Source organism: Sebastes umbrosus, chromosome 5 (genome assembly GCF_015220745.1).
Source record: "Sebastes umbrosus isolate fSebUmb1 chromosome 5, fSebUmb1.pri, whole genome shotgun sequence".
Taxonomy (NCBI): Eukaryota; Metazoa; Chordata; class Actinopteri; order Perciformes; family Sebastidae; genus Sebastes; species Sebastes umbrosus.
In genome coordinates this window covers 6,974,521-6,996,089 of record NC_051273.1, presented here as the reverse complement: position 1 = coordinate 6,996,089, position 21,569 = coordinate 6,974,521, and the positions used below count along the sequence as shown (strand labels likewise).

The following is a 21,569-nucleotide window of genomic DNA, read 5'->3' as shown; positions in this document are numbered from 1 at the left end:
TTTTATGTCCAGACACCAAAGACCAGCTGCAGAAGGAAAACGAGGAGCTGAAGCAGCAGCGTGAGGAGCTGGAGGTGCGAGTGAGCGCTCTCAAGTCTCAATACGAGGGCCGCCTGAGTCGACAGGAGAGAGAACTGAGAGACCTGCGAGGCCAACAGGAGAGACAGGAGCAGAGAGATGAGCCACCTGAGGCGGGTCCCAGCAAGGTGAGAGTCTGCTTTAACGTTATCACAAGCCACACATTTGAATTATTTTGTTTAATTAAAAAAAAAATACTGAGCTGAAGTTTAACAAATTGCAAATGGTCATTTAGGTGTTTATTTTACTACACTTTGTGTATTTGCGTCTGTAAATTTCTACTAAATTCAACAAAACTTAGCATAAGATAATGCCTTATTTGCATATTTAACATTGACTATTTGACGATTTCAGAAATCTTGTAATACAAAAATAATTGTTTTAATGTAAGTAATCAACTGGGAAAGTTTCATGGTGATAACTATTATTAAATTATTTTAACCTATTCACCTGCTGTGTCTCCCCTTAATATAAAAACATTAGTTACCTATAATAGCAAAGGCACGCAAATACTAAAAACAGGACATCAAGAAAAGAGGCGGAACTTTCGTATCAGCAGTGTTATTGTTTACTAATGAAATCATCTTTTAGATGTAAGTATTGTTGGTAACCTTGACATCACTGTAAAATGTATCTTAACTTTAAGTTTTGTTCCGAGAGCCAAATGTTATTTGTGAAGAGTTTGTTGCTTCTACATAGTCGTATGGGACAACTGCTCCGCTGTGGACAATGTCTTGATAAATTAATTTGATGGGATCAGAGAATGGCAACTCCCTGATATCAAGTGACATTGTCCAAAGTTTGGTGAAACTGCATTATCATGACTCAGCATCTTGTTGATTCCCATCATGACTTTTGTCTTTCTGTCCTGATTTTCAGACCCAGGAGCAACAGAGGAGCACAGAACAGAGGCAGATCAGTCTGAAGACGACCCCAGCTGCAGACAGGGGCAGGTATGTTGCACAACCACGAAAACTGCTTATAAGTTTCCACTGCAGGGCAACATGAGCATATAGACATGAACACATCATACCTTTTCCTGCAGTTCTGAGATGCTCTTTAGTACAGTTGCTGTGACTTGTTCAAATCTTACTTATATTAAATGTACATTATGATGGTCATTATTCATGTCCTGATCTTTGTCTCCGTCAGTGCCAGCACATCTGAACCTCCAACTGCCAACATTAAGCCAACACCTGTGGCTACAGGCAGCAAGCAGCCTGTCAATCCAGGGAACAAACCCACTCCGAGAGCAAGTATCAGGCCCATGGTTACCCCAGCTACTGTACCCACCCCAACACCCACAGCTACTGTCATGCCCACCACACAGGTGGAGACCCAGGAAGGTAAGTCTAGCTTCAGACATTGTCTTAAAGAGGAGTGTCAAAAGTTATTTTAGTAAAGGTATGCCTTTACATAGGACTTTTTCCCTGCGAGTGTGTTAAGTCTAATTAATGCAGCTAGAGGCTCAACGTAAAGCTGAATGTGTTTTTTCCACTAACTTAAACTCCTTTACAGCCATGCAGTCTACTGATAGCCCGTCACTGGAGCATGTGACTGTGTACGGCAGTGCCAGCGGCTCGGTGCGCTCTGCCAGCCCCAACGTCCAGACCTCTTTAGCTAGCCCCATGCTGACTGTACAGCAGACCCAGACACAGACCACAGCGTTTGTCCAGCCAACTCAGCAACAGAGCATGACCCATGCCGAGCCAGCCAATCAGGAGCCGCCACCCGTGGTCATTGAGGCAACCCCTAGCTCGCAGGTGGAATGGCCTTCAACGTCCTCCACCTCCTCTGTGTTTGGGACAGGTGAGAAACTAAACTTTTTAAAACTGAGATGATTGGGATTAGGATAGGAGATTCACATTTTAAAGAGATACAGCAGAGGTATATATCTGCTAGGGGTGTCACGATTTCGATTGTAAATCGGAAATCGATCGAAATTAGCTCAGTGACAAACAGTGATCAGAGGAGAGAGAGAGAGGAAAGAAGAAAAAAGAGGAACAAGTGCAACAGTGAATGACAACATAACTGTATTTTTGTAGATTTCAGCACACGTGTAATGCAAGTGTCAATACGAATCAAGACTCCATAGTCTAACAATGGCATGTTTAAATCAAAAATCAAATTGAATCGTGGATTTGGAGAATCGTGACACCCCTGATATATGCATATTATAATGAGCTTATAATACTAGATTGAACACCAAGGCTCCTGTTTTGCAAATTTTGGAGAGAGAAAAACTCAATGTGGTGATGCTTATACAGACGCTCAATTTTGGAATTGTGTCATACAAGTTGGGAAACAAATGCAGTCAAGTCCATTTTGCATATTTCCTACAAATTAAACAATGGTAGACATGAGCGCAGGCCCACATTGCTGGTACAGCCATCCAGAATGAGCCACACTGAGTTTCCATTTCATTTATTTGCTGCTTTAAAAAAAATCTTGATTAAGCCACCATTTATGGTGTGTGGTTTTAAAAGTATCATTCTAAACAATATCCACACCTTATCTCTAGTTTCAGCAACGCCAGGAACCTCCACCATGTCCAAGAGGCCTCGTGAGGAGGAGGATAGCGCCACTATGGTCACTGACACAGAGTCCACCCAGGACGATACCCCCAGGGCTCCTATACCTAAGAAGCTGCGCATCATCCAGAGAGTGGATCCAGAGGTGAGGAGGGGGGGTTACATAGAAATCCTCATAGGTGTTTTCATTGTTTTTAAGGATCTGAAAACTGGTACAGTTATGTCATGGTCGTCATGTACATGTTGTGTGTTCTTCTCAGGAAGAGGTGCTGGTGGAGGACAGTGCTGAGGCAGAGGGGGTGGTGCCAACAGACAGTCAAGATGGTGCAGAAGCAAGCCAGGTAGGTCATCACCTGACATAAATAATACATTTCTCATTGCAGTAATAACACTATTTGCATTTCTCAACCGTATCTTCACTTTTGCTGTTAACCACTTTATTTCGCGATGCAAAGATGATCTTCAGTCAAAGTTCGCAGTTTTCTCTTTTGCTTTTTAGAGTGGATTAATATGCTTTAAGGGCTTTGCATCTCCTGCCATTGCAAAAAAAAAACAGTTATGTCCCGCTGCATGTTGTTTACCATCAAGAAAGCTATAGCCTTACTGTGAAATCCTCTCTCATGGGAAACAATATGCTGGTAAATACAGTGTAACTGGGAGGATTAATGTGGTTATTACTTGTTGGTACTACATGTATCACACCTTTTCATGATGAATAGAATGTATGTTGTTCATAGTGTCCATTCTTCCGTCCTGCAGATGGAGGAGTTTCCTGTACTGGAGGAAGGAGACGATGGTGCAGCCTCCCAGTCCGTCATGATGGACCAAGAGGTTACCCTGACCCAAAGTGACCTCCCTGACCAGCTGCAGCACGAAGTAATCGTCATAGTAACAGACACAGAGAGTGAGGATGACCAGGAAGAGGAGGATGAAGAGGAAGAAGAGCAGGTAGGGAGTTTCTGTCAAGCATTTTAAAAGGCAATATGTAAAGTGGAATTAGACACCAGTCGCAGAATTTGTCTTATAAAAATGACTTGGTTTCCTGCCACTAATGATTTGACCCCTGCTCAATGTAGGACTACGATGAGGAGGAAGAAGAGGAAGAGGAAGAAGAGGAGGAGGAAGATGAAGAGGATGAGGAGGAAGACGATGGGGAGATGGGGGAGGAAGGAGAGGACAGTAACGAGGGGAGCGGAGACGGCAACGAGGCTTACGAAGGAGACGACACAGAGGTTCGATTACCTATGACACATAATGTACTCACAGTCCCAACCTTTCATACATCCACACACACATACACACACACACACACACACACACACAGACACACAGCTTTCACTTCCAGTCCACCACGTTAACCCTTCCCATGCTTTCAGTCAGAGATTTACGTACCTTTTCCAGCTCACACTCAGTTTTTCCACACTGTCACTTGCATTTCACCCCTGTGTCGTAACTTTCTGTCTGCGTGAAAGTTCTGTGTGTGTGTTGACTTTAGTTGTTTACCTTTTTACTCCAGTCTTGGTTGCACATGTTCAGTGGGATGAGTCAGTGTCTCCAAAGGGACAGTTAACGGTCTTTCGCTTGTAATCTACAAGTGGAGAATCTGTAAACCACTGTGGGTGGGGTTTGGTCATTAAATAATAAACTGTTTACTTTTGAAGTCAGTTATTAGAAGAAAAAAAAGCCATACCAGCTGTAACAATGACCAAAGTTTATTCCAAGAAATTAAAATATGAACTGTAGGTTCTCATTATGAGACATTTTAGACGCATTAGAGGGCATGTCCTCAGCAGACAACCAGTTTTTGTACTACTAGTACTACTGTTCCTTGTTTTTGTAATATTTCTAAGTTGTTTCGAGTTGTTTTTCTTTCCTTGGGTCCTATGAACCTTGGTGGAAAGTAAAAAAAGACGATACAAATCAGAGAGGATAACTAAATAATTAAATATATTTATTAAACTATAAAAAAAAACAATTAACACATTACGTTATTCTGACATAATACTCAAATTACTGGGCTACTCTTATAGTCGAATTTAAACCTTATATTTAACTTTGACAAACATGCCCTATCTATATTTACATCTAATATGTACACATTATGTAATGTTGTTTCCTCATTGTGATCATGTTTGGTGGCTCTATTTTTACTTTTTGTATCCATGCTGGCTTCATGATTAGATGGTTTTCTATTTTATTGTTGTTTTTTCTCCTCATCTCTGCAGTCAGGTTCGAAAATAAATATCCAATATTGAGAAAGAAAGTAATAGTATTTTCCAGCGGATCCTTAAAAAGTCTTAAAAGGCATTGAATTAATTAATTCAATTAAATTTATTTTTATATAGTGTCAAATCATAACAGAAGTTATCTCGAGACGCTTTATATATAGAGCAGGTCTTAGACCGTACACCATACATTCATCTAAAAATAAGGCCTTTATTGGTGTTATGGTTTTTTTTTTTAATCATGGGAAGACATGGAAAGTAGGATTTTATGAATTGTTGCATTGTAAAATCTCAAAATAATTGGTAACATCTATTTTTAAGAAATAATTTATCAAATGCCTCTCGCATTTAACATTACACAGATCTGGATAGCGGAACAAAAAACACATCATATTTTCCTTCTGGCTGGGATTCTCAGAGCAGAGGATCCACTGTCTGCCAGCTAGCTGTCACTGTAATACCCTGGACGACATGGGGAAGTGCCAATTCAAAATCTAACTTGCCTTAAGCCATAGGAACCCTGAATGAGAAACAAAGTGGTAGATTAAATAGAATGACAAACTAATTGTGTATGGTGTGCGTGGGGGTTCTGTATGGGGCCTCAACATTTTAAACCGATACATATTAAATATTTGAGTGTTTTTACGCATAATTTTTGGCCTTTTCTGAAGGGCATCTTTGTTCCATATAGCGTGGAAATGAATCATAATCTGTATGCGGGGCGTTGCCAGTAAATCCTGGCATCTATAGTGTGTGGGAACCATCCAATAACCCGCTTCCTCCAATTCTACCCAACTCCTCTTTTTCACTTGACCTTTTTATTTGCCCATTTAACTTTTTAAAAATCTCATTTTATTACATACTTTTGTTCTTTCTCAGGGAGCTGATGTAACGGACCCGGGCACAGAGACAGAAGAGAGTTTGGGGGCGTCTGACTCCACCCAAAGGCCAGCAGATTCCCAGACACCCAGCTGTAAGATCCAGGAAAACCCGTCAAACACACACACTCATAGATCCACCCCAGACTCTCCCCATGCGCTCACAAACTGTCCCGCCATCCAGTTAGTTATCAGACACTTGACGATGACTGAGACAGATGTAATATGTTGTTGTCTGTCTGAAGGGAAGAGTGGTACATTGGTTAGCCAAAATAAAGGTCATTGCTTTACTTATAAAATGAATCTAATGATTCATGCTATTTTGTGGACCCATTTAGCTGGGGGGTTGACGTAAAACTTAACCTTAGTACATTATACCAGTGGGGGCCCATGATTAGAAAAACATACAATACTGGTTCGATTAGGGAACCAGCCAGATTCTCAAGTGTAATTTTAATGAATTCAGTTTTTTTTTACGTTTGTTCTGACCAACTGTTTATTGAATATGCGTAATCCTCTCAAATCATATTGACTTTCTCTCATTTTTAATAACGTTTGAATGCTTTCAAGTAATTTGTTTTTGACCCTAAACATGATTTGTGTTGTTGCTGTTAAAAAATTGTCCAAGTCTCAGGATTTTAGAGCCAATAAATAATTGAATAAGAAGTGGATTGGCTTTGTTTTTATGATTAGTTTTTTTTCACAACTCTTTATAGCTCTGCATTTATTTAAAAATAAAATGGACCTCTGTTTATTTGAGCATTTCTGCTGTTGTTTCAGTCGAGGGCAGTATGGAGGCCTTCTCCACAGAACAACCTATCACAAGCTCTGGTACACGGATGCCCCAGTCGCCACGGAGACCAACACATCAGCAGTCACCTCGACTGACCATTGTTCCGACATCAGACCTGGGACCTCCTGCTCAGGTTCAGGTATGAAGGACGAGCAATCCAGAGAAGTTTAAATATAAAAAAGAGTATTGTTTTGAGTTATTGATTATTTTTTTATACAAATTTGCTCTTTCACAGTATTCATATTTTAATGTCATCTCTGTATGTGGAACTCAAGCTCTGCTAAATTTTTGTCAAATGTAACTTCACAGCGTATCCCTGTTCGTCGTCAGTCGGTGGGCAGAGTCCCTCAGCTCTCTGCCGGGGTGTCGGGCAGTTCTGTAAGTCCTCTTTAACATTTACAGTCATTACATTATCTAGACATACTGTATGTTAGTGTGAAACTTTCTGTTTGTATTCAACACTTTCTGCCATCTCTCCCTCTGCAGCAGCACTTCTACGATGATGATGACAGGATGGTTCCCAGCACTCCCACTCTGGTGGTGCAACACCAGTCCGATGGTTTTGACCAGGCCATCCAGTAAGTCTCACACACATTGACACAGACCAGGAGGTCAGAATGATCACTGGTAACACAGTACATGATCCGATATTATTATACAACACATTTTTAGATGACATGATTTTACTTCTATATTTTGTTGGTTTCTTCTTTGAAGGTTTCTATTTTAATGAATTACTTTTAGTTTGTATTTTGATGTATAAATAAAACTTAAAGCTTCTGTATCTTTTAGATTGATTTAAAACTTTCATACAGACCTACGTTATGGTCTTGGACATGTACTTTTTGAATTTTGAAGAGTCGGAGACTTGAGTGAATATGTAGATATTATTTATACAAACAGGAATAGGCAGGGGGAAAAGCACCTAAGGGCGCTTTCACAAGCCAACTGTTAGTCAGTTTTAATCAAACTCTGGTGTGGTTCAACCTCTGGTGCGATTCATTTAAGCTGTTGTGAACACCGTAATCGTACTCTGGTGCGGACCAAAACAACCAGACCGAGATCGCTTGCGAGAGGTGGTCTTGGACCATTTCCAAGTGAACCAAAACGCAGGCTGCCTGTGCGGGCATTTGTTGAGATGGACACAGGTTAACGACAGGTTAACAAGAGTGGGAGAGGACTGACCTGATGTTTGCTTGACAGCTGGGTTGAAGAGAACATACAGAATATGCTAAATAAAGTCCGCAAAAAAACTGGAGGAGAAGGGATTCGTGCGCACAGTAGATCAGTTTGACAGAAATATTACAAAGTCTGCAATTCCCTGCATAGAAGTGGCAGCTCTCGAGATGGAAAAGTTCAATTCTCTCCTTCGTACACGCCCTTCAGCAAATTGATTATTTTATTTGGTCTGCTTTAATATGTGCACCGTGAAACTGAAACAGACTAAAACTAACCAAAAGTATCAATTTTACTCTGATTCGGACTATGGTTTGTGAAAGCGCCATAAAATACCTGTCACTCTGCTGTCTTATGGAACTGAATGACTGTTTTTTGCATGTCAGTTCTCAAGTGGCTGGTGTGCCTCGCTTCAGGTTTGGTCTTTCAGGCGAAATGCCACAGACCAGCTCCTCCTCGCACTCTGACCTGGGACAGCTGGCATCACAAGGAGGTACTCCACCGCCACAGTACAGAGTTTTAAACACCCCACCAGCTAACTGCAACAGAACATAAAAGCTTTTTTTCTTGTCTTCAGGTCTTGGGATGTATGAAAGCCCCTTGTTCCTAGCAACTCATGAAGAGGAGTCTGGTGGACGCAGCGTTCCCACCACACCGTCACAAGTTGCAGCACCAGGTATCTGTCTCAGTCAGTCTGATATGAAGGCATCTGTTCTGTTTATCTATAGACCCACCCTTTTCATCAGCATACTCAACACAGTTTACACTTTCTGAAAATAATCAGTAAGCCAGATGGAAATTGTCATATTTGGGAGTGCTATCACATGCTTCAACAAAATCAGTGAGTGTATCTTCTTTTTATATGCTTCTCTTCCAGTAAACATCTTCTCAGAGGTTGCTCAGTCTGACACCACCAGTGAGCTCGCCTCCCAGTCTGTTCCCATGGTGAGCACTTCCACACCAGGCCTGGTTGTTCCAGGAACAGCTGGCACAGGGGAGGACAGAGACGACGTCTTCCTGGAGCCAGACACTGATAGGTGAGGCTCACTCCTCTCTGCTGCTTGTCAATCTTTTCATATGTGTTTTTTGGCTGTTGTTGGAATTCAGATGTCTAGCTGTCAGCAAGCTTTCCCCTGCCCTTCATCTACAACATTCATTATTTGTTTCTTAGGTTAAATTGAACATGCTATTTATCCTCTCTATTTTTGAATTTTTTCTGTGCTTTTTGGTAGTACTAGGCATTTTTAGCCCTCGAGCCATAGAGCATTCATGAGTGTATTTTGTACAGTTTGCAAGCATAGATTAACTTCACTAATATCTTCCCTCAATAGAGGCCGAGTGCCATTCTAGTTCTTACTACTACCGGGCACCCGATACTGTTAAAGATTTGGAGCTGTGCTTGCCACTACTTTCTACTTTATTCATTCTTTGTTACCATTTGTTCATTATTTGTTTTCTCCACTCTCAGTATCAATAGCTGCATCAAATATAAAACTCTAGAAGTTAGCAGGTTTATAATAAGTGCATCTTGTGCTTCTTTATTTTCTTGCCTTCATGTTTTTACAGATGATTTTAAGACGGCATGATTGTATAATTTGATCAGTTCCATGCCTGTTTGTTGGTGTGTTTATCCCAGGTCCAGTGGAGAAGTGTCAGTAGATCAAGTGGTCTCGCAGGGAGATATAGAGGAGTCAGGCCAGCAATCTGACAAGTCCTGCCTCCCCTCCACCAGCCAGGAGCCCTCCTCCAGCTCTGCAGGTACAGTGCAGCCACATATATGTGCAGATCCCTGCTGTGAAGGACAATTTATCTCCTCATGTTTCTTAATTGGTGTTCAGTTCTGATTTGCTGTGTTGTTTATTTTTAGATACAAGCAGTGCTCCACCTAAACCCTCTAGACCTGGAACCAGCAGACAGCTGCAGCGCTGGCCAGAACACCGCGGCGGCCGCATGAAGAGAGGAGGTAACACGTGAAAGCACACACAAACACACACGCACACACAATAGGGTGTGATAGCACTAATACTGCTCATGAGCTTGAAACTGTTCCAGGCCCACGTGGCTTTGTGTTTTAGTCCACAGCTCCTCCCTCTATAGAGCAAAACATTCGTAAAAAGCATTAGAATCTCTCTCCTATCTGGCTAACTCCAATAAAAGCATCACAAATGGATATTAAGATTTGCTCATGATATGATATTGTGAAAGAAAGCAGGAGTAGTTGAACAAAATGAGGCCCAAAACCTGTGGATTACAAGAGAATCAATATTAATCATTGTCAAAAAAAAACTAAATGGAGACCGACAAAATAAAAACATTAGCGAAAGAGTAAAAATGATGCGTTCAGCACACTAAGTGGGCGACCACCACAGTTGGGCCTTGATCACACAGAGCGCATATTAGCAGCCTGGGGCGACTTTTTTGAAATTGTTTTCAGTGACAATGAAGCATTTTGTGCAATGCTTTTGCATTGCTGAGCGCCTCGCGTTTTTACAGCAGAGCCCTGAACACTGCGAGTTGAAAGAAATTCACCTCAGAGAGGAAAAGCGCCCAATGTCATTAGCGTATTGTTTGTCATTGTGGTGACTTTTGCTGGATACCCGGAGCTACTCTATATGACTTTACCAACCGTAGTTACTGTGATCTGAACAGAAAACAGCAGGAGGCAAATTAGTGCGGTACTTGAAATTTTAGGTACTATTTAGTCACTCACTGTACAGTTCATGGTTTGTATTAAGGTATCATTAGCACTCATTCTGAGGTTTCCTAGCTTCAAGTTAAAGAAAAAAACTGCAAAAAAACGCTCTGTCTGATCGAGTAACAAAAAGGCAGTGCGTTGCGCCTCACGTTTTCCATCTGCAAAGTGCGCTCTGTCTGATGAGGGCCTGATATGGTTGAAGATGCTCTTCGTACTTTGATATAGAGAAATGTTGGATCAGCTTGTCGTATCACATCAGTCTGGTTTGACAATGCCAATAAAGTCTGGTTCCAAACAACCAGCATGCTAAATGTAATGCTGTTTCACACGGTGTTTGTATTTTCACATCAAAATCAGCAGCATGTGGGGCGCGCCGGTGGCCTGTAGGGGCGCGCCAGTGGCCTGTAGGGGCTCAAGGCGTTCCAGATGTCTCATTTTCTGTCCTCCCTTTGGTCTAATAAAGGTCTCAAATCACAGAAACAAATACGTAACAGCAGCATTAACCCTGTGGTACCACACTTGGCCAGTCGGTTCATCTTTGAGAGTTTTGCAATGTGTGATTCCAATAAACAGCAGGTTTCCACACATGCAGTACTTCTGCAACAATACTGCCATATTTATTGTAAATCAGATCTAAAATTACAGATATCCAGTTTTGTGTTTTAGACTTTGACTAATAAAATATATTATTGCACTTTAGTCATATTTTTTTGCAAGTTGTTGCAGGCCTGAAAAATAGTACTAAATCAACCTCTTTGTCTCTTTATTCACTAACTCATAATGCAAACTCACATTTTCTGCATTATAACTCATACAGACCAACAGACATGATGTGCACACAAGTCCTGGCAAAGCATTTGTTTATTTTGAATTACCAGTCAAAGCGTTAAATACATGTTGGTGTATTATAATTCAGTTTAATGTTGATGAGAATAACAGAGGAAACACTATAATTGTTTTACATGTCATACATATTTTATTAAGCCACTGTACATATATTACGTTTAATCAAAAATATTGTTTATCCCGACAGGTCAAGGATTTCCTTCTCGGGGTGTACATGGGAGACGATTCGCAAGATGAAGCACCAGTCAGAAAACTTGACAACGATGACTGCCCTCACATTGCTGTCATTATATTTTCAAGTTACATATTTTCCAAGCAGCGTGTTTAGATTCTGTATTCAGCCTCGATCATATTCACTTGTTGTTTTTAGTTTGGCTTTTGTTTTTTATGATCTTGTAAAGTACCATTTTGTAATCGGTCCATGCTGAAGCAGTGCGTTTTATGAATGATGTAATAAACTTTAAAACTAGGAGAAAAAAAATGTATAAGAGTCAATTTTCTTTCATCGGACTTTCTTTTGGCACTTGAAGACGCCGTTGCTCTGAGGTGACGCGTTGGTTGTAGGAGGAATGACGGGATGTTCACTGCCCATCCTCACATTGTAGGATTTGGCTGCAATAGAAACAGAATGGTTCATTTAGCATTTAAATTAATGCATGGCTTTTAGGATGTACTTTTTATCCATGTACATGCCAGTTTCCATTTTAGTGAACATGGGTTTGGTAGAATTAACTTGGAAAGCTTCAGCAGGACATGAGTCTTAAGAGCTGGAGTGTTTTCTTGAATGACATAAGTGACTAGACACTAAACCCCTCCTGATGATTAAACAGTGAAATGTTTTACTCAGACAGGAATTACAGTATTCTTTAAACTGAAGGTATCATCGTTAAAATGGAATCTTTTACTGTGGTTACTCCATTTGAGCTGTAGGTGAATGGACAACGCCCTCAATGACCTTTCCATCTGCCTAGTAGCCCACCCCACCCTGACACACACCCAGACACACACATGGTCCTCGTTAGGCCTGTCAGACATCATGTGAATGAGGACAAAAGTCTTAGTGCAGACAGACAAGTGAAGGACGTTTTGTTCTTTTGAAGAGGAGCAATTAAATATTATTGTGAAGGAATAGAAATTACTACTTAAAGACCTCCAAAATAAAACAAATTTGGGCCTTGATGTGCAGAAAACAGAATTTAAATGTTCCAACAAGTTTCCTTAGTACTTGACTGTCTTTTATAGAAAATATCTTAAAATAAAACTGAACCCACTCCCTAAATCTGCTCAAAGGAGAGATATGACTACAACACGGGTATTAATTGATGACTTACATCCTGAGAAGACGTAGTATTTGTATCCCTCTGGTGCTCTGATGCTTGGGACGGACACAGCAGCTGTGATGGTGGAGGGGAAACCGCTCCAAGTTGTCCGGAAGCTGACAGCTGGCCCTAGACGAGACACTGGAAGCAGTTGAGAGTCAAATGAGTGAATTTATATAGTAGTTAATGTATATTTATGTAATGTTATATTTTGACATTTGTTAAATATCACCCCCCTTCAACAGTTGCAGTCCCATTAACGGTACACAGGCAACTTATTTCCACTTGCCCGTTATTTACAAGATGGACATTGCTACCCCACAAAAGCATGACTCACTTTTTCAGAGAACTACATGTGTTGTAACTCAAATAAAACATGTTTACGTGAGTTTAAGTAAATCTGTCAAAATGCTCAGCAAACATCCAGTACACTCATAACAGTTACATTTATACAGGACCACACAAATTGTCATTAAGATGAATTTAGGTCACACAATTTAAAATAGTTCTTGTGAATTCTTGGAGTACCTGCTTGTCGAACCATTCGGTTGCGGACTGTATGAACGGTAAACTGGGGTTTCCTGCCACATGTTGGACTTGTGCCAAGCTGGTATGAATATTTCTTGACCAATCCCCCTGGAAGAACCATTCAATTTCAGAATGTATTCATGCATGACACACACAACTTTTAATTAATAAAAATCTAAATTTTATTTTACACACAGGAAAAACTACAATAGCAATAAAGAAACTAAAAAGATATTATTAATGATAAATCATAGAAATAAAAATATATTAATTAGCTTGAATAAGACAACAGTTCCTCACCTCTCTGGAAGAAATAAACTGACTCTCCCCTCGTCTGGTACTGAGGCACAGACAGAGCAGCTGTGATTTGGCCCCGAAGCCCATCAAAGCCTGTTTCAATAACCTTTGGATAGTTCGGGTCCAACACACTATTTTCAAATCTCCAGTACTTGGGTCCCTGCAAAGATCACAACCCCGAAACATTAAACCTCAGGCAACTAAAATAACCCTAGACAGCAGGTGGATAATTGGTGATTAATGTGAGCCAAGATTGTGTATTTGGCAGCAAAAATGCATCCTGATATGGTACAAAGGGTGTCATCCATGAAATCCTTCGAATTCAGATTTGTCAAATGTACTCATTGATCTCGGATCAGATGAGTAAATGTACCTTGAAAATGTAAGTTTTGCCCTGGCAGTTGCAGCGGGTGAACACAGTGTCGATGGGGGAAGGGACGCCCCACTCTTGTGTGATGCCACGAGCCGGACCAGGCAACATGTGTCTGTCCAGAGACCAGAAGTAGTGCCCTGAAAAATAAAATAGATTTACCATCAGAGTCATTTCAATGTCTATCAGAATTTGTAACTTGTGGGAACTGTGTATTTTATTGTTATGGTTATATAATGTACATTTTCTATTTCTGCTCAACTGTACTTTTTGTACTCTTGTAGCGATTGAATAATTTAGATCCTTTACTTAAGTATAAGTAACAACAATGTAAAATTTCCTTTAAAAAGTCCTGCATTGTAAATCGTAAAAGTACAGATGTAATATCAGCAAAATGTACTTAAAGTATCAAAAGTAAAAGTATTCATTATGCAGAAGAATGGCCCCTGTGACTGATATAATATTATATATGACATTTTTAGATTGTTGAAGCTGATACATCAATGTAAAAGTATTATTTTACTGGTCCATGTGCAGCTAACTTAACTTTAACTTCTGTACTGTATATACTGTTAAGTACTTTAGTCTGGTGGTTTCCAACCTAGGGGCTGGGCCCCCAGAAAGGGTCATAAGATAAATCTTAAATCTGAGGGGTCATGAGATAATTACTAGGACGGAAAAGAAAAGGAAAAATATCTCATCAAATTGATTAAATGGAAATCCTTCTTTTGTGGAACAACTCATACACAATATATTGTATTCTAAAAACTCATCCGTTTTTTTTCATGTAAAATCTTATGTGTCAGATAAATGTAGTGAAGTAAAAAAGTACAAGATTTCCCTCTGAAATGTAGTGAAGAAGATGTATAAAGTAGCATAAAAAAACAGCAAACGTCCCTCAAAATTGTTCTTAAGTAGATTTCTTTAGTCAATATACATTACTTAATTTCCACCATTGCTCTCTCTCTCTCTATGTTAATCAATGATATTTGGCTTAACGCACAATACAGTACTTAGATCTAATGATCAGCTGGCACTAACCTCTGAAAACCACCATTGTGCCGTTCTTCAGCGTAGTGGCTCCGCTGACCGGCCGCCCACTACACAGATTTGTATCGTTGCTGTCATCTGAGGAAAAAAGGACACAAATTGTCTGAAAAACCATCTGTTTGGATAAACAAGCAATAAGACAAAGAAAGCCATGCAATCACAGACTGAGTTACTGGGTGTTAATTGTAATATTGGGCTCCAGGAGCTGTACGGATTAAGTGTCTGGGCTTTATTTCCAATTTCAAAGAAGTGTTTGATTCATTTATAGAGTGTGAAAACAGCCACCTCTGCCACTTAATAAAGTGTAGCTACGTATTGAAGGCAGCTCTGTTCACCCAGAGGCATGATGACAAAATAACCAAGCTCATAAAGCAGGCTGAGGGCAGTAATACATATGTACCAGCAACTAGAGGCCTCCATTTTTGCAATAGTCTAAAATAAATTAGATATCAGCAAAGCCTACAGGAATGAAATTCCTCCTCTCAGAGTCACAGAATTCATCTTTGAGGTTATTTGTTTTCTCTGGATGTTGTGTTGAGAATCTGGACCGATGATAAGAACATTTCTTACCTGCTTGGAAGTCTCTAGTATTGTCTAGAGTTTGTGCAGGGTCCAGAGGCTTAGTCTCGTCTATGGAGCTGGGTTTAGCCAGAGTTTGTTTAGCTGGTGATGGCTTGTGTGGGTCAGGTTTGTTCTGGGGTTTGGAGGTGGCTTCAGATGGTGTGAGTTTGGTCGCGACTGGTGTGACATCTAGTGGATCAGCAGTGGTTACTCCTGCATCTGTGATGTCATTGGGCACTGCATCAGTGGATGAGGGAATGTGGGTCGTCAGGGCATCAAGCTCTGGCAACCCTGCTGGAGAAACACTGGTGGAAGGATCTTCAAGGTCAGCCAGAGAAGATGGAGGGCCTGTTGTGACACTGTCTGTATCATCTGGTTTGGGGTTTGAACTGGTTGCCCCTGGGATGGTTAACGGGTCCAGCGTTGAGGCAGGGATGACGGTGGCCTGAGCGTTTTCCAAGACTGTGGAGGAGCCTTGTGAGGGTTGTGTGGTTACAGGGGCCACAGGTGTGGAGGAGGCTGCGTTGGGTAGGGTTGTAACCTCTGGCTCATCAGAGGAGGCTACAGTGGTATCCGCTACCATCTCCAGCTCTGGGATGTTGGCTGTAGGAGAATACTCTGTTTGTGGTACTGAGGTTGGAGTAGCCTGGCTGGAGACATGGTCGGCTGTTGTTGTAGGCTGTGGGAGAGTTGTTCCTGGGTTGGATGAGCTGGTAGAATCACTGGCATCTGGAGGAGGACAAACATGATTATAAGTAGTAAGAGGCATGTTAAAAAATCATCAAATTAATGACAGCTGTACAGATGGAAGGCAAATTAAAAGAAACACCTGAATATATATATGCAGAGAAATACACATTAAATACAAATGCTGATTTTTTTATACACTGAATGGTTTGGTAAGCACGTAAATGAACATCCTTCTAAAGAAAAATATATTCCACACAAACCTAGAGAATAACTTAAAGGTAAAGTGTGTAGGATTTGGAGGCATCTAGTGGTGTGGTTGCAGATTGCAACCGACTAAGAATCCCTCCGCTCACTCCTCCCTTTCCAAGACTGCGTTAACGTGAGTTGCCGAGTGCAGAACCGTGGTAACGCCAATCTCCTCGCTCAGGAGATGCAATTTGCATGTTACCTTCTAGACACTCCCCAAGAGGACCCGCGACTTATGTACTGTAGATATGAAAGGCTCATTTTAATCTAACGAAAACACGATTCTTAGCTTCCGGTGATTACAAACTAATGAAAACATGGATAAGAATATTATATTATATTTCTGCTAATAGATCCTCCGAAATGTTACACACTGTTCCTTTAAAATAGAATTGTTTAAACCTCGTAAAGGTTAAAGGTTTAAAGTCGTAAAACATCACTGTACAGTGGAAATATGAATTGCACAAACCAATGACAAGCATAAGACGTTAGCCACTAGATGGGAAAACTTCTACATTTTAGTTTTTTGTTTTTTTTTTAAACAATGATTTTAATAAAGAATCAAGTTATTTTTCTGTTAAAAAAAGACTAGGAAAATGATTTGTAACTTTGTAGTCACCTATGGGGGGATTTTGGATCAACATGTTAGAAAGCGGGCTCTGCCACCATCATCAAAACACATAACGAGGGAATATCTTTAAGAAGAATGGTGTTCATCTACAAGTAGATTAATTAGACTTTGAGAATCTATGCAGAGCAGCTTTGAGGCTATTCTGGCAGCTGGTGCTGTAACAACATCTTACTTGGGTTCTTCATGTTGTTTTTTCCTTTAATTTGTCACCCATCTATTTGTGTCTGTCAGGTAATTATTATATATGACCTACCTGTGCTCTCTATGGGGGTTTCTTCAGTGGTGGGGTAAAGGGTGGAGGGGCTGTCGTCGGCCTGTGTTGGTTTGTTATCTGAGATAGTCGTTTGTGTCTGAGAGAAGACTGTAAATGTCTCTGTGCTGAACTTGGATATGGTGGGTTCAGTAGAAATTTGATCCAGCAGGTCAGCTGTAGACAATCCATAACCGCTGGTGCTCTCTGGGATTGGACTTGCCTCCGGGTCATTGTTGGAAAAATCCTCATTGGAAAAAAGCTGGCTGTACTTACCTAGAGGAATTTGGCAAGTAGGAAAAGGTGAACACCAGTACGTCATACTCGTGAAACTTTACTGGGGGAAAAACACTTGGCTAGATTTATTATCCATGCACACTACTGCTCACCATCACTGAGCTCATCTTGCGGATATGATGCTGGACTGACCAGTGGAATCATAGGGTCATCTGTGGGCAAATAATATATAAATGTTAAAGGTGCATTGTGTAGGTTTTGCCGCCATCTACTGGTGAGGATGCAGATTGCAACCAACTGAAACTCCTGTGTGCCAAGCGTGTAGGAGAACTATGGTGGCTGACGCGAAACCGCAAAGGGCCCTATAGAGGCAGTGTTTGGTTGGTCTGTTCTGGGCTACTGTAGAAACATGGCGGCCGGCTCCGTGAAGACGACCGGCTCCGTATATGTAGATATAAACGGTTCAATCTACGGTAACGAAAACACAACGATTCTTATTTTTAGGTGATTATGCACTAAAGAAAAGATACTTATTATTATTATATTCCATTTCTGCCAATAGATCCCTCTAAATTCTACACACTGTTCCTTTAATAATTTGCATTGTTAACATTTTTTTTTAATCAACACTATACCCATATTTCCTGCATTTTTTTCTTGAGCATGCACCTCACTGATGTTCCAGATGGAAATGTCACAACATGTCTTCCTCCTGAGAGAAAAGTAACACGGATGTAAAACCAATTACTGACTTAAAACGTCCAAGAAAATGTTCTGTCTTCCTTTCTTGGCTTTATTTTGTGCTTTCCTCTCTTGAGACTGAGCCTGTGCCCGTAACCCTCCTACACACTCCTGACAACACTGCGTCCTTGTGTTTCTTTTGGCCGGTGGGGCTTGTGCTCTTGGCTTGTTCTGGTGAGACTTGGCCTCCAAACCAAACCACAGCGACAGAGCCACAGTGTGGCAGTCGACCGTACACATCTTTCTGCCGTCTTCCTGACATATGTCTTATTGAAACCACTGAGTTCAGCTATTAATCATCTTTTAAGTAATCTAAAACAAATGAGTTTATGTAGGGCTGATTGCACTACTGTACAATCACACACCTCTACACACAACAAATAACATCCGTCTGAGAATAACTAATAATAATTAATGTTGAATATGAACGAATCATTTTGTGGGATTATTCCTTATGTCATGGACTATTTTGGGATTTATACGTTATTATTACATGCTTATATATAAAAAATAATTAAAAAAACGAAGCATTCGAATAGTGATTTGGAGGTCAATTACCATGGCAACGGTCAAAGCTTTGAAACATTCGGGTCAGCCCTAACTTTATGATTATTGTTTTTTGTCATTGGAATCAAGTAGCAGTTATTTGAGGTGTGAAATAAAGCTTCCTTGAGTAAATTTCAAAAAGCATAGTCACCTGCACTGTTTCCCTCGCTGAATGGAGAAGACTCTGTTGCTTCATTCAGAGGCGGCTCTGTGGGAATATTCATGAATAACAGTTAGAGAGTTAAACATGTAAAAAAACAAAAAAAACAATTTGCCTTAAATCCTAAATGACTGAAAATGTAGAAAAAAAGTGACCTTTTTGCCAAGTCACATATACCTTTGGGTTTGTTATCATTTACTTTATTGCATGAATTATTCTCCACGGGTGCTGTTGCACTGGCTGCTCCACTGATTTCCTCTGTTGTAATTAACCGAGACAGAAAATATTGTCAAATTTAACCCAATGCATCGGTGCAGATTACTGCATGCGTTGCATGCTACTCCACATGCCATGTCAGATTAATCCTGGCTTCTTTGCACTTCACCATTCATGCATATGTACTAATCTGAAATGATAAGTGTTGCATGACAGTGCAACTGAGAAGGGTGAGGGCTGACTTTAACATGCAGCCATGCTGTCACACAACCATCAGTGTATTAGCTGATCATGTATCAAATGACCACCAAATATCAAAAGGAGGCTCCAAAGGACATGTTAATCAGGACAGCAAATATCATGGTGATACTACTGAGTACGAAACTGTGAAGGAAAACTGTTGAGGTTAACATGCAGAAAAACACACACACACTCAATCATGCTGACTGTGTTGGTCGAGGCTCACCTTGTGCATCACAGTGGGTGTTGTGATCTGGACAACACTGTTTATACTTGACGCACTCAGAGTCGCAGCTACACAGCCGGCCTCTTTTGAAGCCTTCCCCACACCGTCCTTTACATGAGCTTTCTGTCGCACACAAACACAACACACTTACACACAACAAGACTACACAGGGCTGATTAGATCTGACTGATGTAAATATTGTGTTATTAATATGGAACATTCAAGCAGTATTATGATATGTTGCTCTCTTCAGTGGTGGAATGTAACTAAGCACATTTACTCAAGTACTGTACGAAATTGAAGGTACTTGTGCTTTATTTGAGTATTTCCATTTTATGCAACTTCTACTCCATTACATCTCAGAGGCTAATATCATACTTTTTACTCAACTACATTTATCTGACAGCTTTAGTTACTTTTCAGATTATAACTTCGCATCCCCTTCCTGTTATGTAAAAAACATGTATCTGCAGATGTGTTGATTTTGAATGTTTGTGATAAACTGAAGGATTAAGTGTTCCTTTATGGGTTGGGAAAATTCTCCTACTTCTTCAGCTAAATAGTCTATTTAAAAACCATCTTGGATCAGCTGGAAAATGAGCACAACCTTCAACATCTACAGCAATAAAATGCAACATACACATTAATGCAGCAGTAATATTAATCCAGAAACATCATAGAGTAAAACTCTGACATGGGAACATATTACTGCACAATGAGTACTTTTACTTTTCATACTTTACGTACATTTTGCTGATAATACTTACATACTTTTAAGTACGATTTTGAATGCAGGACTTTACTTGTAATGGAGTATTTTCACAGTGTGTTATTAGTACTTTCACTGAAGCAAAGAATCTGAATACTTCTACCACCACTGACTCTCTTCAGGGATAAGGATTGGTAAAATAAATAGTGCAAACTTTGAAAATCTGTTATAAATTGACATGAAAACCACATTTGATGAGTGTACTTTTTTTTTTTTATCAGTAACTGAAAAGGTTTGGATATCAGTGTATGTAGGTTGAGATCAACAGAGTAATACTTTACATTATTGCTAGTGACAGGGTTATAAGTATATCAGAAGGAAAAACTCTCACCTGTGGTGCATTGGGATTCAAAGTCTTTGCAGCACTCTCCATAAACCATGCAGCCATAATCACACTGGCACGTGGAGCCCCTAATGAACCCGGCACCACATTGACCTTTACAGTTTGCTGTGTATGAGAACATGGAAACAGAAAAGAAATGTCAAAGAGGGAAGTAATGGCATCTGTGCCTTTTAAAAATGTGCATCATCTTCTGTCCAATAACACCGTCTACTTGAGGACATAGTGTGTAAATAATACAACTGTGCCAGAAATTGATTTCTGAAGTGGTGACATATTGTATACACAGACATACGGTTCCCCTTCTAATAATTATTAACAGAGTAAACATGAACAAGTACAAGAACAGAAGCACATGATAGATTCCAGGAAAGCCCTCATTAAAAACAAATTTCTGGCAATCAGATTACTGAATAATACATTTGAGCTAAATGTTTCTCTATGCAAAACAAATGTCACACGAGTTAAACTCACTCTGAGCAGCACTAAATGTCAAGGCACACGCCAGCAAAATAACAGCATAGAGTACAGTGGAAGACATCCTTCTGTAAATCTGAAACCAAACCATGAGACACACAGAATACATAAATCAGAGCATTCATTTATTCTGAAAATCCTGAGGGATAAAAGAGGGAATAAAATGTAACTCACCCTGTTTGAGCCTCTGTCCGAATCCTGCAGGAGCTTTGACTCAGCTGCTTTTAAAGGGCTGAGAGAGACCGTCTGACTTCCCGTTAATTGGCGGATCCGGTCTAATTAAAAGTGTAATGATCTCACAGGCTGTAGGGAGGATCCTCCAGACCAAACCAGACCAGACCATATAGGTCCAGACACCATGAATCCCCACAAACAGCTGGAAGCACATCAACACACATCTGTGCCAGACAGACGGCTGACTTCACACACACGTCTGAGCAACAGAAAAAAAAA

At 40.4% G+C, this 21,569-nt stretch overlaps 2 protein-coding genes across 5 annotated transcripts in view; one reads left to right on the top strand and one right to left on the bottom strand.

The window, feature by feature from the left end:
• tprb (translocated promoter region b, nuclear basket protein) overlaps window positions 1-11,703 on the top strand; it is a 26,652-nt gene extending 14,949 nt beyond the window's left edge. Inside the window, exons 34-51 of one of the 3 annotated variants that reach the window (XM_037769533.1) lie at window positions 13-206; window positions 958-1,031; window positions 1,231-1,424; window positions 1,597-1,887; window positions 2,600-2,754; window positions 2,870-2,950; window positions 3,369-3,557; window positions 3,686-3,841; window positions 5,714-5,807; window positions 6,493-6,638; window positions 6,815-6,883; window positions 6,992-7,083; window positions 8,068-8,174; window positions 8,259-8,357; window positions 8,559-8,718; window positions 9,318-9,439; window positions 9,549-9,644; window positions 11,410-11,703. In XM_037769533.1, the coding sequence (XP_037625461.1) occupies window positions 13-206; window positions 958-1,031; window positions 1,231-1,424; window positions 1,597-1,887; window positions 2,600-2,754; window positions 2,870-2,950; window positions 3,369-3,557; window positions 3,686-3,841; window positions 5,714-5,807; window positions 6,493-6,638; window positions 6,815-6,883; window positions 6,992-7,083; window positions 8,068-8,174; window positions 8,259-8,357; window positions 8,559-8,718; window positions 9,318-9,439; window positions 9,549-9,644; window positions 11,410-11,459 (2,369 nt within the window). In that variant the 3' untranslated portion in view covers window positions 11,460-11,703. Of the gene's footprint in view, window positions 1-12; window positions 207-957; window positions 1,032-1,230; window positions 1,425-1,596; window positions 1,888-2,599; window positions 2,755-2,869; window positions 2,951-3,368; window positions 3,558-3,685; window positions 3,842-5,713; window positions 5,808-6,492; window positions 6,645-6,814; window positions 6,884-6,991; window positions 7,084-8,067; window positions 8,175-8,258; window positions 8,358-8,558; window positions 8,719-9,317; window positions 9,440-9,548; window positions 9,645-11,409 lie in introns of all 3 variants that reach the window. The other 2 variants (XM_037769534.1, XM_037769532.1) reach the window with 2 other exon arrangements.
• prg4b (proteoglycan 4b) lies at window positions 11,220-21,569 on the bottom strand. Of its 2 annotated transcripts, XM_037769535.1 has the most exons (15): window positions 21,291-21,569; window positions 21,114-21,192; window positions 20,631-20,747; window positions 19,531-19,653; window positions 19,026-19,106; window positions 18,840-18,896; window positions 17,554-17,613; window positions 17,168-17,440; window positions 15,357-16,076; window positions 14,778-14,864; window positions 13,740-13,876; window positions 13,370-13,526; window positions 13,070-13,177; window positions 12,554-12,682; window positions 11,220-11,834 (listed from the first exon to the last, which is right to left on the bottom strand). In XM_037769535.1, the coding sequence occupies exons 2-15, from the start codon at window positions 21,178-21,180 to the stop codon at window positions 11,725-11,727; spliced, it is 2,226 nt and encodes a 741-aa protein (XP_037625463.1). In that variant the 5' UTR covers window positions 21,181-21,192; window positions 21,291-21,569; the 3' UTR covers window positions 11,220-11,724. The 2 variants fall into 2 exon arrangements, with proteins under 2 accessions (XP_037625463.1, XP_037625464.1); XM_037769536.1 differs by lacking the exon at window positions 19,026-19,106 and having other exon boundaries at window positions 21,291-21,568.

What these genes read in the sequence shown, in the direction of transcription:
- prg4b (XM_037769535.1), bottom strand. Translation starts at nt 21,180, where the DNA reads ATGTCTTCCACTGTACTCTATGCTGTTATTTTGCTGGCGTGTGCCTTG. An exon ending in GCAAAACTTACATTTTCAAG is followed by an intron (nt 13,527 to 13,739) that starts GTACATTTACTC and finishes TGATCTTTGCAG; the next exon opens with GGACCCAAGTACTGGAGATT. An exon ending in AGTTTATTTCTTCCAGAGAG is followed by an intron (nt 13,178 to 13,369) that starts GTGAGGAACTGT and finishes TGGTTCTTCCAG; the next exon opens with GGGGATTGGTCAAGAAATAT.